Here is a 20,676-nt window from a genome sequence, read left to right as displayed (position 1 = left end):
TAGTATTTTTATATATAAATATTTTTTTAAATTTACTAAAGCAGTTTATTCCATTATTTTACTTTATTAGTTAAGAAAAGTTCAAATATTTTTTTATTTTTAAATTTTTTCAGAGATATAGTGATCATATACACTCATATATGACCATGTGTGCTAATATATAATTAAATATGACCATATATGAACACTTGATCTGATCAGATACGAAAAAAGTCACTGCTTGGTCATATATGGTCTTATTTAATTATATATCAGCACAAATGGTCATATATGATCATATATGATCCTATATGGTCATAAACGAGTTCATATGATTACACGTGCTTATACATATATGATTACAAATATGAGCTTATATGATCATGTACAAACATTTTATATGAGGAAATACGAAAGATGTCACTATTTGATTATATATGATCATATATGATCACACACAGCTATATGAGTTTATGTGATTATATATGAACACTTGATCTGATCAGATACGAAAAATTTCACTGATTGGTTATTTATGGTCATATATGAGTATATATGATTCTATATGGTCATATACGACTTCATATGATTACACATACTTATACATGAGTTTATATGATCAATTAATGACATTTTTCATATCTCATCATATGAAATATTCGTATGTGATCATATTTAATTACATATCATCACACATGGTCATATATGAGTTTATATAATCATATATGAGCATTTGATCGGATAAAATACGAAAAATGTCACTGCTTGGTCATATATGGTCATATTTGATTGTATGTGATCACACATGGTCATAAGTGAGTTTATATGATCATATATAAAAATTTGATCGGATGATATACAATAAATGTCACTGCTGGGTCATATATGGTCAAAAATTGGCAAGTATGATTTTATATGATCATATGTGGGCGCTAAGATCTCATCAGATACAGAAAATGACCTCATTTGATCATATCTGATTTTATATGATCATATATATGATTTTTCACTAACATTTGATCTGATTTACACTGAAAAATAACCTTATATGATCATATATAATTATGTACGAACACTTAAATCTAATCATATACGAAAATGTCATATAGACAAAATATGAGCATATAACATTATCCGCGACCGTATGTGGCCATATATGACTATCTGACCCTATACAATCATATAGATAACTATATAGTGCACGTGCATATATGATCAGATAGCCGATGTATTCCCAGTATCTATGTGGTCACAGATATGATACTGCCTGGTCATATATCGTCATATCTGGTCATATATCATCATATATATATGGTCATATATCATCATATATCATCATATCTGGACATACATCATCATATCTGAGCATATATCATCATATCTGGACATATATCATCATATCTGAGCATATATCATCATATATAGTCATATATCATCATATATAGTCATATATCATCATATCTTAGTATTTTTAGTTGAATACAACAACAAAAAAAGAAAAAACTACTGAAATTTTTTCTGCTAGTGGGTCGTTGGTATGAAAAATATGAAAAATTATATGACATGCCGTAGAAAAAAAAAATAATAATAATTTTTTATATTCCGAGCATACGATTTTTAGCGTCCCCTGCTCTAAATTCTATAAAAATCTTGACCTTATATATCTTTATGATATGATAACTTTATTTACTCACAATTAATCATTAACAATAAAAATAAACCAAAGTTAAACAAATTTTTAGTATAAAAATAATTATGCAATATAAAAAAATTATATTTTTTTGACGCGTAAGTGAATTCCATTTTTCGGTACCAAAAGAAAACCGCGTCTATTTAGTTCATGAGTTAGATCAGTTTTCTCACAGACTTCAACTTTGTATTCGCTCAGCAATTTTGTTATCCCTACTTTGACCTGATAGGCGCCGAATCTCGCGCCGATGCAGTTCCGCGGTCCGTCACCCAGAGCAAGGAACGCCATCGGGTGCCGGTTTTTGATATTTTCCTCACTAAATCTCTCCGGGTCAAAGACTTCTGGGTTCGGCCAATACTTGGGGTCCCACTGGATCGCGTACAGCGGGATCCAGACTTTGGTGTTCGCTGGCACGCTGACATTTGTCCGCGCAAATGTATAAGGTTCCGTGCAACGTCTCGTGAACATCATTAGCGCCGGGTGTTTTCTCAATGATTCTGCGAAATAAATGGAAATTATAAGATCGCAGATAAGTAATGAGTTAATTATGTACGGAAATTTTCATTACCATGGTAGACTTGGTTGAGATATTTCATTTCCTTTATACTGTCGTAAGTGATTTGTCCGTTTGTTTTTTCCAATTGCTCGGTTATTTCTTGTCGCAAACGGTCTTGACAATGTTGATTTATGGCCAGTTCATACAATGTATGGCTCATTGTTGATGACGTTGTTTCAAATCCTCCCACAAAGAAAATCAACAGTTGGGCAGCCAATAAATTATCCGTTATTTCTAAATAATTACGTCAATTAATTTCATTTATGGTAATGGTAGAAATTTCTATAAAAATATTGCAGTTCGCTGTTCGATTAACGACAAAGTTACCAAATTTTCAGGGTCAATTAACCGCGACAGCAAATTTACTGTACAAGTTTCCGATTGATTTATTTTGCGGTCAATTTACCGGCCACTGTCACGGTTATTTTACTTTTGCGGTTATTTTGAAGTTCGCGGTTGTCGCCATTCATAAATTTCCCGATGATTTCCGAGATGATTTTCCGTCAGTTAATTTACCGCGCCCGCGGTTATTTTTACCGCCCACGTGTTTTTAAGTTCAAATTTAGCTTACTACTCCGGAAAATTTACGACAAATTTCTCTAAAAAATTCACCGCCGGTAAATTAACCGTTAAATTTCTGGGATACTTTACCGCTGCCTTTCGCGGTTACTTCAAAGTTCGCGGTAAATTCATTATTCCCAAATTTACTACAAGTTTCCCTAGAAAATTTATGGTCTAGATAATTTCCGGTTAAATTTCCTGGAAATTGACCGTGTTTGCGGTTATTTTCACCTTCGATGTGCGCAAATATTTTAATTTTACCGACCACGTGTCTCCAAGTTCATAGTAAGTTGACTACTTCAGGAAATTTACGAAAAATTTCTCTAACAAATTTGCTAACCAGTAAATTTCCCGGATAATTAACCGCTGGTTAAATTACCGCTGAGTACGGTTATTTTGTCACTGCGTTAAATTTGCCGCCAAATTTCCACTCGGCGGTAAGTTGACTTAAAATTTCGTAGTTATTTCACCGTATGGACAAATTTACCGTAAAACTGCAGTCACTCAATCAACTAAAGTAATTTTCTTAAAATAAAATCCAAACTTTGACGACCGTTTTTTTACTGGCCAATTCACAAAATCAATCAAATTTCCATTAATTGCCCTAAGGAATTTACTGCCGCAGAAAATTAACCGAAAATTACCCCCGGTTAATTAACCGTTATTTCTCAAACAATTCACCATCGGCAGTAAATTTGACGCGAAATTAACAGAAAAATTCATTGCCGCGGTAAATTTTTCATGCACGTGGTAAATTTGCAACAAATTGTTCCCGTAAGTCATCGCCGCGGTAAACTTACAGTAAAATGACTGCAATTTAAATCGACTAGGGTGATTTTCCTTTGGAAAATTTCTGCGTTTATTCGAAAAGTAATTTTCCAAATACTTACCAACATCATCGATCATTTTCCCCTGGTTTTTAATCCCCAGTAGCAAATCAATGAAGTCATTGCGCACAATATTATTTTTCTGCCTGTACTCCAACGTTTCCTTGGTGACATTTATCAAAAAATCATGAGTCTTGTCATCGCGCATGATGTAACCAATCATGCGGTAAATTGTCGGCAAAAAGGTCCCCAGTAAATTTCTACCCGCCGTGGTCCATTTTACCTCAAACATGTGCCTGCCGATTTGCCTGAACAAACTGTTCTCGTCTTCCAGGGCATTGGCTTTCAGCCCGAACGCGTAAACTCCAATGACGTCAGTAGCGAATTTCGCGGAAAGTTCTCGTATGTCGATGACCTCATTGTCATGTTTTTCCAAATACTTTCCCATACTTTCCGAGCAGTTGACGATCAAATGGAACATGTCCCTCAATTTACCGGATGTGAAAATGGGTGACAATTTTGTCCGTAACATCCGCCAGCGTTTTGGTTCCAAGTTGAAGATATTTATGGACAGGGGCTCGTGATTTTCATACATTTCCGTTCCGCGGTCGACGAATTTACTGAAGTCTTTAATCAGAACGTCTTTTATCAGGTCCAAGTCATTGATGCAGGCTATTGGCTCACGCACACGGTAAATTCCCACTATTGGCTCATCTGGATACTCGTTGTACAGCATTTGTAAATATGTACCAGGGTTATGTTTACCCATAAGTATCTCGGCGATGTTACCCAGGGGTGGAGAAGGTTTCGGTCCCTTGATGCCCCGGGATGACCAGAAATTGTAAGCCGATGCAAAATAGTAATAAAGCAAAACTATTACCGCGACTATGGCCAACAATATTTCCACGGACACTCCCATTTCTGATTTTTTGATTACAAACGTTCATACAATTGATCGATTAATTGGTTAATTAGCGGCTGGGATTTTAATTGAAAGCTTTGAAGGCTGGACAAGATGGCGAACTACAGAAACTGTTTTAATGAACACTTGGGAGAAGCGACTGCAGTTATTTGAAATATGAAAGCTTACTTTGTTTATAATCAAGTAGTATAAATATATATGAATATATGTAGATAAATTTATCGTGAGTTGATATATGCGTTGGAAATTTATGTTGGGTCAAATGTTATTAAAAAAAATATTAACGGGGATGTGATTGATAAATAAAACTCGGATATTTATTATTTTTATTTGCAATCCAATAAATTAATTATTTAAAAATAGGAAACTCATACATTTGTTATATATTTGAGTGGATGATATATTTTATATTATTTTCTGGGGGAACTGGATGACGTTTAAGGAGTATGTTGGTAATGCTGTAAAAAATTTGCGAGTTAAATTTTGAATTTGTGCGGAGTGGCTGCGGATCGAGTACGGAGTGAATGCGGGTTAGATAAGGAGCGGGTGTAAAGTCGATGCGGGTCGGATACAAAATTATTGAAAAATTTTGTGCGGATCCGGTGCGGAATCAATGCGGAGTTAATGCGGCTGATGTTAAGTAGGAGTCGTATGTGCAATAATTAATGCGGAGTAGCTGCGGATCGAATGTGGGTAAGATACAGAGGGGGTGCGGGTCGGATACGAAGTAATTGAGAAATTGATGCGGAATGATTGCGGATTAGCTGCGGATTATATACAAATTATTGGGCGAATGCGGATGAAATACGGAGTGAGTGCGGGTTGGATACGAAGTAATTGACAAATTTGATGCGGACTGACTGCGGATTTAAATGGAGCGGATGCAAAATTAATACGTCTGATAAACAGACGGATGTGGAGTAAATGCGGATCGAATGTGGGTAAGATACAGAGGGGGTGTGGGTCGGATACGAAGTAATTGAGAAATTGATGCGGAATGATTGCGGATTAGCTGCGGATTATATACACAGTAATTATTGGGCGAATGCGGATGAAATACGGAGTGAGTGCGGGTCAGATACGAAGTAATTGAGAAATTGATGCGGAATGATTGCGGATCAGCTGCGGATTATATGCAAAGTAATTATTGGGCGAATGCGAATGAAATACGGAGAGAGTGCGGGTCAGATACGAAGTATTTGAGAAATTGATGCGGAATGATTGCGGATTATATAAAAAGTAATTTTTGGGTGAATGCGGATGAAATACTGAGTGAGTGCGGATCGGATATGAAGTAATTGACAAATTTGATGCGGATCCAGTGCGGATTTTATATGGAGCGGATGCAAAATTAATACGGCTGATAAACAGACGGATGTGGAGTAAATGCGGATCGAATACGCAATAAATACGGAGTGATTGCGGATCGGGTACGGAGTGAATCCGGATTAGATATGGAGTAGATGTGAAATGAATACAGACGGAGTGCGAAGAAATTGTGGATCGGATGTATAGTAGATGCGGATCGAATGAAAATGATTTTTTACTTAATTTTCTTGTTATAAAATTTATTTCAAGTGTATTCGCATTTAAATAAAATTTACATCACCCGATGAAGAAAATAAAAATTCTCTTTTTTTTATACACGGAGTAATTTAAAAAAAAACTCCAGAACTTTAAATGAGGTAGTAAATTCGGAATAAAATAAATTTGAGATTTGCTTCCGAATCTTTACAATGTATCAAATATAATTTTTAAAAATTTGTGTAAATAATTATCTTTTAGTTAGTAGGTGGCATCTTTTAAGCGACATGCCCGTGAACTGATGCTGACACTTATGATGTTCACAACAATCTGCGTCTGAAGAGCACTACAATAATTATAGTAATTAATTAAAAAATTTATAAAATATTAAATTTTAAAAAATGATTTGAACACTTACTTTACTGCCAGCGCATCCAGCTGCGACTATATTTATCATTATCATTTTAAATATCAGCCCAAAGAAAATGTACCAAAAAAATTTAGGGATTTTCATTTTTTACAGACTCGGTTCTAAAATTTTTATTTTTTTTAAATTTATTGACAAAATAAAATAAAATAAAATAAAATAAGAATATTAATTTAAAAACTTACCAATTACGGTGGAGTGCAAAGGAACAACTAAATACATCTAGAATTCATAGACAATATTTATAAGCGAAAGAAACAAAGGAGTTAAATATTATCATAATCTAATTCACTGATAAAAGCAAAACATCTGCAATGAATAGGAAATTTCTACATTCCAAATTGTAAGATAAGATTGTCTGGATGAATAAAATATTTATATTTTCCACTTGAGTAAACATTTTACGAGAATATTTTATTTGATATCAATTATTTAATAGAAACACAGATGGTTTAAACTCTTTCAGTTGTTAAAAAGTTTTTTAAATATCTATTCATTATTTTGGTTTTATCAATTAAATAAAATAAATGAATTTCATGGCCAACATTATATTCAAAATGATTCCGATTATTTTGAATTGTTCTTACGTTCCCGCCATATTTATTACAGTAGGGCCTCGTTATAAGACTACGCGTTATAAGACTCTTCCCCTCAATTTTTCAAAACTCGCTCGGAACTCTTCCCCTACCAACAACTCAATAGTTTTGCGCCGAAACCTCGCTATAAGACTAACGACCAGTTCGACTAAAATCGAAATAAAATGTTTTAAATACACTGTAAAAAGAGCGGTGTTAAAAATGGACTTATTTTAACTCCGCTCGGTGTTAAAATGAAATCACACCGGTGTAGGTATAATTCGGCGGTGTTAAGCCGGTGTAAATTGCGTCCGCTCAGAGTATTAGCTTTGGGAAGCCTATCAGTGTGTCGGAAGGTGTCTGTTTCCATTTGGGGACCATTTGAGTCCTACCAAGCACGCTATTGTCCAGGCATTGGTTTCGGGAGCTCTCCAGGGTGCTGATGGCACGAAATCTGTCGGGCGTGTCTGCTGTGTTCCGACTCGATTAGCGCCTACTAGTCTGCTTTATTTGGATGCCAGTGGAACTCTTACCTATCAGTATGGATACGAGGACATGGTTGTTGTTGAGTGTGGATGTCGATAAAAAACTCATGAAAATTTATACCCCCATGAAATAAATTTATAAAAACAATATATGTTAAAATATAACAAATATCTAAATATATATATCAAATTCATGGATGAAAATATAAAAAATGTATACATATTAGGGTGTTTCAAAAAAAAAAACAATTTTTTTTTTATGGTATCCAAAAATTGAAAGTATAACTAAAAATAAAAATTTTGGTACTATCCCGAGCTCTTAATAATGATATTAAGGTTTGTCTCAATTCATTTTTCTATTTTCCATTTAAATAACACAGGAAAAAAAATAACTTTTTTTTTAGAATTTTCCAGCTCATAAACCAATCAACGGATTTTTATACACGACAAATGTTTTTGTAGAAAATTGAACGCTCTACAAAAAAAGTCTCTTATCATTTTTTGATAAATCCCACTGTTCAAAAGTTATTTAAGCTTCAAGTCAAATTTATAGTAAATTTTTAGATTTTTTTACTTTTCCGGCGAAACTATCAGTCTTATCAAAAAATATCACAGGAACTTTTTTGTAGATAATTTTATTCCTTACAAATTATTACAAATAAAGTTTTTCGAAATTCTGCGTTGTTTTCAAGTTATTTCCATTTCAATGTCAAGCTCTTGAAAAAATAGATTTCTGATTAATTTTAAGAGCTTGACATTGAAATGAAAATAAATTAAAAACAATGCGGAATTTTGAAAAATTTTATTCGTAATAATTTGTAAGGAATAAAATTACCTACAAAAAAGTTTCTATGACATTTTGTAATAAGACTGATAGTTTCGCCGAAAAAGTGAAAAGATCTCAAAATTTACTATAAATTTGACTTGAAACTTAAATAACTTTTGAACAGATGGATTTATCAAAAAATGATAAGAGACTTTTTTTGTAGAGCGTTCAATTTCCTACAAAAAGTTTCATTGCGCATAAAAATTTTTTGAGTGGTCTGTAAGCTAGAGAATTCTAAAAAAAAAAAAAATTTTTTCCTATGTTATTTAAATGGAAAATAGAAAAATGGATTGAGGCAAACCTTAATATTATTATTAAGAACTCGGATTGGCACCAAAATTTTTATTTTCAAGTATACTTTCAATTTTTGAATACCAAAAAAAAATTTGTTCTTTCTGAAACACCCTAATATACATACACCGAATAAAATATATGCTTAAATATAACAAAGAAAATATATGGTGCCATATATAATATAAATTACATGCTACCATATATTTCATTTCATATAAAAATTTTATATCTTTTAAATATAAAGGGAAATATATCAATACAATATATTATAAGGTAAATGTCAATGTATATATAGCTTAATATAAAAAACATATAAGTTATATATTAGGGTGTGTCATTTTAAGGCTATATTTTTTTTCTACTGCTATACCAGCAAATCTGGTAGTATAAAGAAAATAAAAAATTATGCCGCTGGGCTAAAGGGTTTAAGTCCAATAGCGGCTTAGCTCATCAAAATATTCGATTTCCCATTTAAATAACACGGGAAATTGTTTTTTTTAACTTTGAGTATTTTTAACTCGTGAACAAATCAATAGATCGAATTGACTAATACATATTTTTATAGGAAATTGAACGCTCTACAAAAAAGGTCTCTTATCATTTTTCGATCAATTCATCTGTTCTAAAGTTATTGGAGCTCGAAGTCAAGTTATAGTAAATTTCGAGATCTTTTTACTTTTCCGGCAAAACTATCAGACATATCACAAAATATCATAGGGTCTTTTTTGTAGACAATTTTATTTCCTACAAATTATTATCAGTAAAGTTTTTTCAAATTCCGCATTGTTTTCTAGTTATTTTCATTTCAATGTCGAGCTCTTGAAATCGATCAGAACACTACTTTTTTAGGAGCTTAAAATTAAAATGAAAATAACTAGAAAACAATGCGGAATTCGAAAAAATTTTACTGATAATAATTTGTAGGAAATAAAATTGTCTACAAAAAAGATTTTATGATATTTTGTGATAAGTCTGATAGTTTTGCCGGAAAAGTAAAAAGATCTCGAAATTTACTATAACTTGACTTCGAGCTCCAATAACTTTAGAACAGATGGATTGATCGAAAAATGATAAGAGACCTTTTTTGTAGAGCGTTCAATTTCCTACAAAAATATGTATTAGTCAATTCGATCTATTAATTTGTTCACGAGTTAAAAATACTCAAAGTTAAAAAAAAATTTTCCCGTGTTATTTAAATGGGAAATCGAATTTTTTGATGAGCTAAGCCGCTATTGGACTTAAACCCTTTAGCCCAGCGGCATAATTTTTTATTTTCTTTATACTACCAGATTTGCTGGTATAGCAGTAAAAAAAAAATATGGCCTTAAAATGACACACCCTATTATATATATGGAATACATATATTTACTACTGTATATAATTTTATATCAACTCGGCTAAAATCTCTATATGATTATTTATAATACACAATATAATATATTATATATTTTTTTGTTGCAAACATATATGATGTTATATATTTTAACCATACATTGTTTTTTCATAGGGTCCTCTATCTATAAATTATACAGAAATTAAATCTTGCCGCGGATTTTCAAAAAAAAACTTCATATTTATCATAATGAATGTCACAAATTCACCAGGAGAATTTCGTAAAATTCTACCGATCATCAAAAAATTTAAACTAAATTTTAAGCGCGAAAACTTGGTCACTTACCTCTGGTAAAAAAAATTTTAAAAATTAAATGCAAAAATAAATATTTTGAAAGAACTTTAATGTATTTAAATATCAAATTTCAATACACTTGAGTTACAATAATACTTATTGTCGACTAAATATCAATATAAATATTAATATATTATTAATAAGTTTAATATATTAACTCATCATTAATAGTAACGATTAAATATTAAATATCTTTTAATATTTAAAATAAACCAGCGACTCGCGCCAGTTTTAACAAACTTATTAAATGTAATCAACATTTATAATTATAACAAATATCTATATATAAATATAGATATATATATTTTTTTTCATTCAAGTTCTTTCTTTGACTTTTTAAATTGATATTAAAATATCAAATCTTATAAAACTATAATTGCTCGGGCGATTGCTCGTGATAAAAAAAAAATATTTTTTAATATGAAAAATAATTACTGACGATAATACTTCACTTACGTTCACTTAAATTAAAAAAAAAGAAAAAAAATAAATACTTAAAATTAGCGTTTGTTTTATAAAAAAAAAAAAAAAAAAAAAAAAGCGCGTACGTGATTTTTGAAAAACGCTAATTGTAGTGTCGAGGTACTGATACTCGTAAAAATTATCAACTGGTCAGTAATTTTAAATAATAAATAATTTATAAATAATATAAGGACTCGGCGAGACACTCGTTGGGTTCAGTCCCGATACTCTGCCCGACGAGATTCGCGAGTTTGTGGGCATACTGACAGGGTGCAGGTACGCGGATTGTGCCGGGCCAGTTGTAGTACAGGTGGCACATTTTGTAAGTCAGTCTCTGAATGTAATCAGTCTTGAATTCGGCTTCGTCGCGGAGAACGACGTAGTGCGTTGGTGTGACGGTCCCTTGACGAGCCGTTTGAGGCACCAGGAAAAAGTCGTACCAGTTTCTGCGGGTCACTTCTGAGTCGACGATGGTACCGGGCGGTGGGTTGTCTAATCTCTGTCCTCTCTGTAAATAATTATTCATTTTTATGACAATTTTTTTTTAGTAATTGACTTTTTTTCATGACAATAAAGTTAGCAGACATTTGAAATTTAAATAAATTTTTTAAAATAGATAAATAATAAGAAAAAATATATTTTTGAAAAATGCACATGTAGAAAATTCAATAAACTATACATGCAATTTTTCAAAATATTTATTTTTTTGTTGAAAAAAATCAAAATGTGAATGTCTGCTAACTTTATTGTCATCTTTTTTTCAATACGGGTCTGAGATAAAAAAAAATGGAGGATATTTTGTGTACCTGAAGATCGGAAAGTTTTTCGTTGAACGAAAATAAAAAAACAGAATGAAGAGAAAAAAATCATGGACCGGAAGATCGGAGCTTTTTTTTTCACGCCACGGAAATTGAAAAAATTTAGTAATTTAAATGCTTAAGGGGTAGTTCCGGAAGTTGGGGGTGGCCTGTAATTTTCGGCTGGAATACTAGCACGTATGAGAAACATTTCAGAAATTTTGACGCGGTAGATTTTTTACTTTTCATTTCTGTTGCGTAAAAAAAGTTCCGATCTTCGGGTACATGATATTTTTGTGATTTTTTTTTCAGAGTACGTTCGTTATTAAAATTTTTTAAATTTGTGACACTATTAAGTATCATTCCAAGAATATTCTGCTAAATTTTCAAAAAAAAATATTGAAAAATGAGCCAGTGGTAGTGGGGAGAGACGAGTCACGAAAGAAAAGTCTCCATGCCGTAGACAGGATAACTCATGACTACCTCATCTGAAATAAAAAAATCAAAAAGATTTCTTTAGTACAAAAGTTTATCTTGGATTTGAACGAAGGAATAAACAAAATATTCATTTTTGAATTTTTGGTAAAGGTGCAATAAACAAACTCTGATTTTTGCCAAAAATTTCTCCTTTTGTTTAATTAAAAAATAAGTAGTTATTGAAAAAAAAAATCCTTCGTTCAAATCTAAGATAAACTTGTGTACTAAAGAAATCTTTTTGGTTTTTTTATTTCAGATGAGGCAGTCATGAGTTATCCTGCCTACGGCATGGAGACTTTTTTTTGTGACTCGTCTCTCCCCACTACCACTGGCTGATTTTTCAATATTTTTTTCCAAAAATTTAGCAGAATATTCTTGAAATGTCGCTTAATAATGTCACAAATTTTGAAAAATTTAATAACGAAGTCACTCTGAAAAAAAAAATCACAAAGATATCCTTTTTTTTAAGAGTGTGAATGTAGCAGACATGAGACAAATTTAAAATTGTAGATAAATAGAATAAATAATTTAAAAAATAATAATTTTAAAAAATGCACTTATTAATTTCAAAATTTTTTAAATGAGCATTTTTTTAAAATTTTATTTTATTAATTATTTACTCTATTTAATCATAATTTTAATTTTGTCTGATGTCTGCTACATTCACACTCTTAATTTTTTTTTGTGTTTCAGACCCGTTTTGCCTTTTGATAATCGATTTGTAATTAAAAATTTGATGAAATAAAATTTTTTTCAAAAATTTAATGGCTACACCTTCAGTAAAAAATTTTTTTTTCAAAATCAACAGCTAAATCTTGAGTGAAAAAAAATTTCTTTTAAATTCAGAAGCTCAACTGTTGATAATAAAAATTTTTTCAAAATTCAATGTCCAAATTTTCAGTAAAAAAAAATTTAATGTCCGAATTTTCAGTAAAAAAAAATTCGTTTAAATTCAGAGGCTAAATTTTCAGTAAAAAAAAAATTTTTCAAAACTTAACGTCAAAATTTTCAGTCAAGACAAATTTCAATAGCAAAATTTTCAGTGTAAAAAATTTTCTTTTAAATTCAAAGGCTAAATTTTTAGTAAAAAAAATTTTTTTAAAACTTAACCTCAAAATTTTCAGTCAAGACAATTTTCAATAGCAAATTTTTCAGTGAAAAAAATTTCCTCTAAATTCAGAAGTCCAATTTTTGATAAAAAAAAATTTTTCAAAATTTAATGTCCAAATTTAAGTAAAAAAAAAAAATTCAATGGCAAAATTTTCAATGAAAAAAATTATCCTTTAAATTCAGAGGCTAAATTTTCAATAAAAAAATTTTTTTCAAAACTTAATGTCAAAATTTTCAGTGAAAATAATTTTCTTGCAAATTCAGAAGCTAAATTTTCAGTAAAAAAATTTTTTCAAAACTCAACGTCTAAATTTTCAGTCAAGACAAATTTCAGTAGCAAAATTTTCAGTGAAAAAAATTTCTTTTAAATTCAGAAGTCCAATTTTTGATAAAATAGTATATTACATACCTAGGCCAGTAAAATAAGAAAAGTCTCAGAGCACATGTAATTGTTGGCCGAGGCGAAGCCGAGGCTGACAAACATGTGGTCTGAGGCTTTCTTTTTTACTGGCCAAGGTGCGTATACTATTTTTCTGCTCGACGAAGCCGGAAAGTCGCAACTTCGTTTGGGGCAGCGGCCCGAAAGTTGCCACTTTCCGGCCGGAGGGCAGAAAAAAAATTTTTCAAAACTTAACGTCAAAATTATTAGTAAAAAAAAAATTCAATGGCTAAAATAAAAATTCAAATAAAATTTACCAAGGCCATGACACGTGTATTGATCCTCTTCTGCACAATAACAACCGTCAGCTTAGGCGAATAATTAGGATCGACCATCGCAAATGTCTTGGAGAGCTGCTCGACCTCATAACTAGCGACAGTATTGAGCTGGCCATCACCGACTCCATCTCTGTAGACGACAATTCTGTTGGGAAACTCGCCCCTGACTTTCCGATAGGAAGTGAGCGCCGAAACGAAGCAGGCTCTAAGAACATCAACGTACTCCTGTCCCGGTCTCTGGAAGTAGGCTTTGCTGTACCACTGAGTCAGATTCTGATTGAGACTCGCAACAAAACCAGCGACACTAGCCTTGGACACGGCGCCGGCCCCCGCGTGATAGACGTCGATTCCCACGACCATGATGTCGTTCATCGGGATTTTCAGTGCCCACAGAGCGCCTCCCAGTTTGCAGTTCATCTGCAGCGCGATCTTCTCCGTGACGCTTTTTATTTTATTGTCCTGGGAGATGGTCTTGGTCATGATCACCTGGGACTTTACCGGGGACTCAACGCAGCAGAGTTTTTTAATCGCCGCGTACCGGTCGTTCCTGTTGGTCGGAGTCACCGCGATTACCATGTCCAGCTTGGGATTTATCAGCTTCCGGATCTCGGTGATGTAGCTCTGGGCGGAGTCATTTCTCAGCGGAACCTTGATAGGGTCGCCGCATTTAATAGCCATCGTGCCGCAGACATTCTTCAGAATCTTGGCGAACTCGTTGATGATTCGCTCGTCCTTCTGGACATAGACGATGCAGAAGTTCTGTAAGCTCGCGGATGTCAGAACCGGATTTCGCGCAGCCATCGGACCCCAGTCCGCCTTCTCATTGACATTAAATTCTTTGGAGTTCCCGAAAATGATTTTTTCTGGTGGAAGAACTCGACCTTTGAGCCTGACGATGTCGTCCGCCAGACACAGGCCCCAGTCTGCCAGCAATTGGGCAGCCGCGGGCTCCTCGTTGACGGTCTGAATGAATTTTCTGATCACCCCGCGACGTTCTTGGGGCTGGACCTGAGTCACCTGGGCCAGGTCCTTCATGATACGGAAATTGGATCGGACTTTGTCCGTTAGACCGGTCAGGTAACAGAGCTCGGGTACCAGCAGAACTTCTTCCTCGCGGGTTCCACCCTGGGAGAGCTTCTTCTTGGCGCGATGGAGGATCAGCGGCTGCTGCAAATCTCTGATCACTAGATCCCAGTGCGACTTGAAGTACTCGGCAATTGAGGTCTGGGTTCCCTTGTAATCAAAAGTGAATGTGGGATTTTTTTCCCAGAGGATGTCGTCTACGCGGTAGGTCGCGTTGTTGTACCGGGTGAGTATCGTCATGCCGCAGAGCTCTTTGAAGATCGTCTCTTTGAAATTACCGCGGTCTTGCGTGGTCTTGTAGATGTCTTGGATGAAATCGCGGACTGTGTCGGTGCGCATCACGCGGTGCGACGCGTCGATGTTCAGTTTTAATCCTCCTTCCATTTCTTCAATCGCTGTCACGTACCCGGGCCACAATTCCATCCTGTGCTGCTCGATCTTGTGCGGCGCGCGCGGGTTGTAGTAATTTTTGTTGATGCAGATCATCTTCAGCATACGGAGAATGCGATTCAGGAGGATGTTGAAGAATTGGATACTTTCGGCGCAGTCTGCGCGCTGTTGTCGCTGGTAAATTAACGTCACTATTATCTTGGTTCCGTCTTTGCGTACTGACTCTAGTACAGTTCGCTGTAAATAAATAAATTTATTTAATATTTTTTTTTTAATTCAGTCACCTGACATTCGAAACTTGAGTTTTTTTTTTTTTTCAAAATTATAAAAAAAATTTTTTTTGATTAAGGAAATCCAGTAGTGGGACAGTTGACCCAATAGAGGGACAGATTTTTGAATAATTTTTATATAAATTGGAATTTTTTGCGCGAGACAAATTTTAAATTTTGAATTTAAGACGAAAATTTTTTTACCAGAAAAAATTTTTTGACGCAAGAATTTTTTTCGCGCCAAAAAGATTTTTTTTTAAATCGTGGAAATCCAGTAGTGGGACAATTGACCCAATAGAGGGACAGATTTTTAAATAATTTTTATATAAATTTGAATTTTTTGGCGCGAGACAAATTTTAAATTTTGAATTTAAGACGAAAATTTTTTTACTAGAAAAATTTTTTTGACGCAAGAATTTTTTTCGCGCCAACAAAATTGTTTGTTTTAAATTTAAAACGCGAAAAATTTGTTGGACAAGTAAAATTTTTTCGCGCCAAAAAGATTTTTTTTTAAATCGTGAAAATCCAGTAGTGGGACAATTGACCCAATAGAGGGACAGATTTAAAAATAATTTTTATATAAATTTGATTTTTTTGGAACGAGAAAAATTTTAAATTTCGAATTGAAGACAAAAATTATCTTAGGACTAGAAAAAATTTTTTGTTTTAAATTTGAAATGCGAAAAATTTATTGGACGTGTAAAAATTTTTCGCGCCAAAAAAATTCTTTTTTTTGTGTAATCGTACGTCATATTTTTTAATTTTAAAAAAATATTATTACTGTCCTGCTGTTGGTCTCGGTACCGATAATTTAAAAATAAATTTTTTTTTAAATACCGAAAATTTTCCATTCAAATGGAACTTTGATAAAAATATTTCAAATGTGCAAGCGTAAAAGGGACGAATTTAAAAGAAGCTTGGAAGTCGATGATGACAAAAATTTCCAACCCCAGGTGATTTTTAGATGAATAAAAAAAAAAATAAAACTCACATCTTGTGGAAGTTTTTGTGGTAAAAATAAAATAACTCCATCAAAAACTTTTGTTCTCCCCAAAAATGCCATGTGCTGGTTCAGCAGAGCGTTACGTAGACGTGGGGAATCGGTTTCTGGTTCAAATTTACACTCGTAGCGATGGATTCCCTTGCTGGGATTTATTTTGATGTTTATATAATTAGACATTATGTCGATCCTGTGAAAAAAATTGAGGATTAAATCAACATTCGTCTAGATCAGCAGCTGGGTACCAAGTGAAGGTCAAGTAAAATAATTTCTTACGTAGTTCCATCGGATCCCTGACGGATTACTGGACCACGAGAGTCGCTGGAGTCGAGACTGAGTCCCGCAACGGAAGCGGTTACTGGCAAATCCCCACCGGGACGCGCAGCAGTCTGAGGTCGAGGTTTGATGGGCTCGGGTTCTCCAGGAGGACTCAGTTTCTGTGCGAGACTTAGAAGTGTCGCGCGACCGGCACCGCGACCGGACATGGGAACGCTCGTTGATACCGTCAGTGGTCTCGATGGAGACACGGGTGCTGGTCCTGATGGTGCGGGTGGAGAAAACGGAACCTCGCCGGGTGCTGACAATTGGCGGGCGATGTCCATCAGCGATGCTCGTCCACGAGGTCGCGTTGGCTCAACATGGACACCCGGTTGTTGAGAACCAGCTGGTGCTGGTGTAGGAGCTGGTGCTGGTGGGTGGGGTACAGCCTCACCCACTTCTGCTTCCGGTGCTTTGTTTAACATGGCCAGCAATGCTGCACCACGTCCTGCTGAACCTCTACCACGTCCTGGATCAGCCATTCTGTGAAAAATTTAATAAAATTTATGTAGAGACATGAGAGTAAATGTCATGATACTGAAATTAGCTGACGTCTAATAATTTTGGGATTTTTTAAAACACGATAAATTTGAAATGAAAAATAATTTAAAAAATTGCACTTACAGTCTTTTGAATTTTCTACATGTGCATATTTTTAGTTTTTTTTTTTATTCAAATTCAATTGTGGAAAAATAATCCGAAAATTTTTAATTGTCTGCTGACTTCATAATCATGTAAATGATCCAGAAGTTAGCAGACATTTTAAAATTTTTGAATTTTTGTTTTTCAATAAATCAATTGCAAAAAAAAAATATAAAAATATGCACATGTAGAAAATTTAAAAAACTACAGGTGGAATTTTTTTAAATATTTTTAACTTCCCGCTAAGAAAATTGTAAATTTTCAAAAATTCGGGAAGTTATTGGTTTCGGTCCGATTTACGAAAATCGAATTTCCATCAGATGTCGACGTTTCGAGGTCCTAGGAAGCTATCCTGACTAATTTCACGATGATGTCCGAGTGTATGTATGTGTGTACGTACGTACGTACGTATGTATGTATGTAAATATTCATAACTCTTGAACGGATGAACCGATTTTGATCGTTGAGGTGTCATTCGACGCGGCTTGTTAATGTCTTGAGGCCGTAGAAATTTGAACTTAATCGGTAGGGTGCGTTCAGAGATATTTCAAAAATAAAATTTTTTCAAAAATGTTTTATTTGGATAACTTCCAATTTGCTCGATGGATTGATTCCAAAATCTAATCAGCTCTAAAACTCTATAAGCCGCGTCGAATGCCACCTCAACCATCAAAATCGGTTCATTCGTTCAAGAGAAACCGTTGACGAAAGAATTCAAAAAAAATTTTTTCCTTGGTTTTTTTGAAATTTCTCAAAAACGGCTGAGTAAATCAATTTCAAAATTCGACCAGCTTTAGAACTTGATAAAACGCGTCGATTGCCACCTCAACCATCAAAATCGGTTGATTCGTTCGCGAGATATCGTGGAAGAAAGAAATGCTAAAAAATGGTTTTTTACAAAACAATGGCATACAAAAGTATTTGCGAGCTCGAAGAGCTCGAAAATATATTCACAATAATGTTTTCGAGCTCAGCGAGCTCGAAAACAGCGGGAAGTTTTGGGGCTGGCCCGCAGGGTCAACTGACAGACCGATTTTTTTTTTAATGTTTTATCTTCTAAAAAAAAATCAAAAAATTATTAGACGTCTGCTAACTTCAGTATCATATCATGTAAATGTAACGAGTGTGAATACAGCAGAATTTGAATTTAAAAATATAAATAAATAGAGTAAATAATTTTAAAAAATGCACTTATCAATTTCAAAATTTTGTAAATGCGCATTTTTTAAAAATTTAATTTGATTAATTATTTACTTTATTTATTAACAATTTTAAATTTGATGTCTGCGACATTCACACTCGTGCAAATGTAAAACACGAAAATTTTAAAATTACAAATAAAAAAATTAAATAATTAAAATAATAAAATTTAAAAAATGCATGTACTGAATTTTGAATTTTCTAAACATGTATTTTTATATTTTTATTTTATAAACATTTTTATTTATTATTTTAAAGGTTTAAAAATTTTCAGATGTCCGGTAACTTTACTATCGATGTAGACTTAGAAATGTAATAAATTTAAAAAAATTTAAAAATTTTATTTTTCCCGCGCATTCATAGCAAAAAATAAATAAGAAAAATTAATTCAAAAAAAAAGTTTATTTTATAAAAAAAAAAAAAAAAAAAATTCAGTTCCTGTCTATCCTACGGCAGAAAAAAATTATTCGGATTTTCAAAAATTTATTCCCGCCCACAGCGAAAAATAAAATTTTGAATTATTAAATATATGAAATAAATTTAAAAAAAAAATATCAGTCAACTTTCGAAGAAAAAAAATTGATTAAATAAAATGAATAAAAAAAAAAGTATACATATATCTATATATATAAATGTATGAATTACATACTTGAGTTTGAAAAATAAAAATAATAATGAAATGGTAACGAAAGATGGAAGATAAAAATTTTAATCTTAAAAAAATCTTTTAGTTTCCTACCTCCCCCTAAATACACAAGAAACTTGATCTTGAATCGCAGTACGAATGTAAACTATGACGCGATCTACTGAATTTCACTTACAAAATAATAAATAAAAATATCGATTTATTTAAAAATCCAATCAGTGATAAAAAAATTAAATATAATAAATAAAAAATTTATTAATAAATATATCAATATATATTTAAAAAATATGAACGTGCGAAAATGATGAAACTAAGACGACACAAAGAAAAGAAAAAAAGAACCGCGTCGTGTAAAATAAAATCTTACCTGATATTTTTATCACTTTTCTGTTTATCTTCTAATTATTTTTAAATAATTAATTATTTATTATCAATTATTGCGAATTAACACTGAGGATATAAATTATAATCTGCGGTGATGGCAAATGAAATACAAATTAAAGGTTACCGGTTTTATTTCCGGCGACACACAAGATGTCAATGCCGGTGCTAAAGCGCGTCTGTTCCTACCGCGTCCGCGTGTTTTGTCTGCTCGGGTGTCTGGTGTTTGTTTCCAGTTTCCCAGAATCATCTGAGAGAAGAAGAAGGGGTTGACTTTATCTCATTGGTGAAGAGACAAAGAAACTATGTGAGTGATTGCCATTGGTTCAAACTCTCAGCTCTGATGATTTCATTGGTTTGAATTTTTTAAGTTTAAATCGGCGGGAAATTCAAATTTTTATTTTTTTTATTTTAGATTTCTAATTGTTTTTTTTATTTTATTCTAGATATCGATGTATATATATTTATATGTGTATACATTTAGTTGAAAATGTATACATATATATATATATATATATATATATATATATATATATATATATATATATATATATATATATATATATATGTATATATATATTCATATATATTTATAAACAAGTAATTTATTTTTAAAAGAATTTTTTAATAATTCCCGGGTAATAAAACTTTCAAGTCTGATAACTTTTTAAATACTGAATTTACAGACTTTATCATTGATATATTTTTTATAGAGAATTTTATTCCCTATAAAAAAGGTCCAGTGCAATTAGTCATTAAATTCAATATTTAAAAAGTTATATATTTTTTTTTCAAAAATTAATTCTTAATTCCCATTTCCGAGACGTCAGT

At 32.6% G+C, this 20,676-nt stretch overlaps 2 protein-coding genes and 1 long non-coding RNA gene across 4 annotated transcripts; all 3 read right to left on the bottom strand.

Annotated features, from left to right (window-relative positions):
* Positions 1 to 11: 11 nt before the first annotated feature.
* On the bottom strand, positions 12 to 4,701 carry LOC130665077 (cytochrome P450 6k1-like). The gene is made up of 3 exons (XM_057465346.1): positions 3,677 to 4,701; positions 2,238 to 2,459; positions 12 to 2,166 (listed from the first exon to the last, which is right to left on the bottom strand). The coding sequence occupies exons 1-3, from the start codon at positions 4,530 to 4,532 to the stop codon at positions 1,751 to 1,753; spliced, it is 1,494 nt and encodes a 497-aa protein (XP_057321329.1). The 5' UTR covers positions 4,533 to 4,701; the 3' UTR covers positions 12 to 1,750.
* Positions 4,702 to 6,102: 1,401 nt separating this feature from the next.
* Positions 6,103 to 10,437, bottom strand: LOC130665086 (uncharacterized). Of its 2 annotated transcripts, XR_008989506.1 has the most exons (4): positions 10,345 to 10,437; positions 6,672 to 6,708; positions 6,478 to 6,590; positions 6,103 to 6,405 (listed from the first exon to the last, which is right to left on the bottom strand). It is a non-coding gene; the product is annotated as an uncharacterized LOC130665086 (long non-coding RNA). The 2 variants fall into 2 exon arrangements; XR_008989505.1 differs by lacking the exon at positions 10,345 to 10,437 and having other exon boundaries at positions 6,105 to 6,405; positions 6,672 to 6,829.
* Positions 10,438 to 10,873: 436 nt separating this feature from the next.
* On the bottom strand, positions 10,874 to 20,059 carry LOC130665067 (piwi-like protein Ago3). Its single transcript, XM_057465329.1, has 5 exons — positions 19,832 to 20,059; positions 16,935 to 17,459; positions 16,650 to 16,848; positions 13,896 to 15,626; positions 10,874 to 11,323 (listed from the first exon to the last, which is right to left on the bottom strand). Exons 2-5 carry the CDS (start codon positions 17,456 to 17,458, stop codon positions 10,991 to 10,993), a joined length of 2,787 nt encoding a protein of 928 aa, XP_057321312.1. The 5' UTR covers position 17,459; positions 19,832 to 20,059; the 3' UTR covers positions 10,874 to 10,990.
* Between the last annotated feature and the right edge of the window lie 617 nt (positions 20,060 to 20,676).

This window comes from Microplitis mediator, chromosome 3, assembly GCF_029852145.1.
Source record: "Microplitis mediator isolate UGA2020A chromosome 3, iyMicMedi2.1, whole genome shotgun sequence".
NCBI classification, from domain to species: domain Eukaryota; kingdom Metazoa; phylum Arthropoda; class Insecta; order Hymenoptera; family Braconidae; genus Microplitis; species Microplitis mediator.
This window is presented reverse-complemented; position numbering and strand designations above follow the sequence as displayed.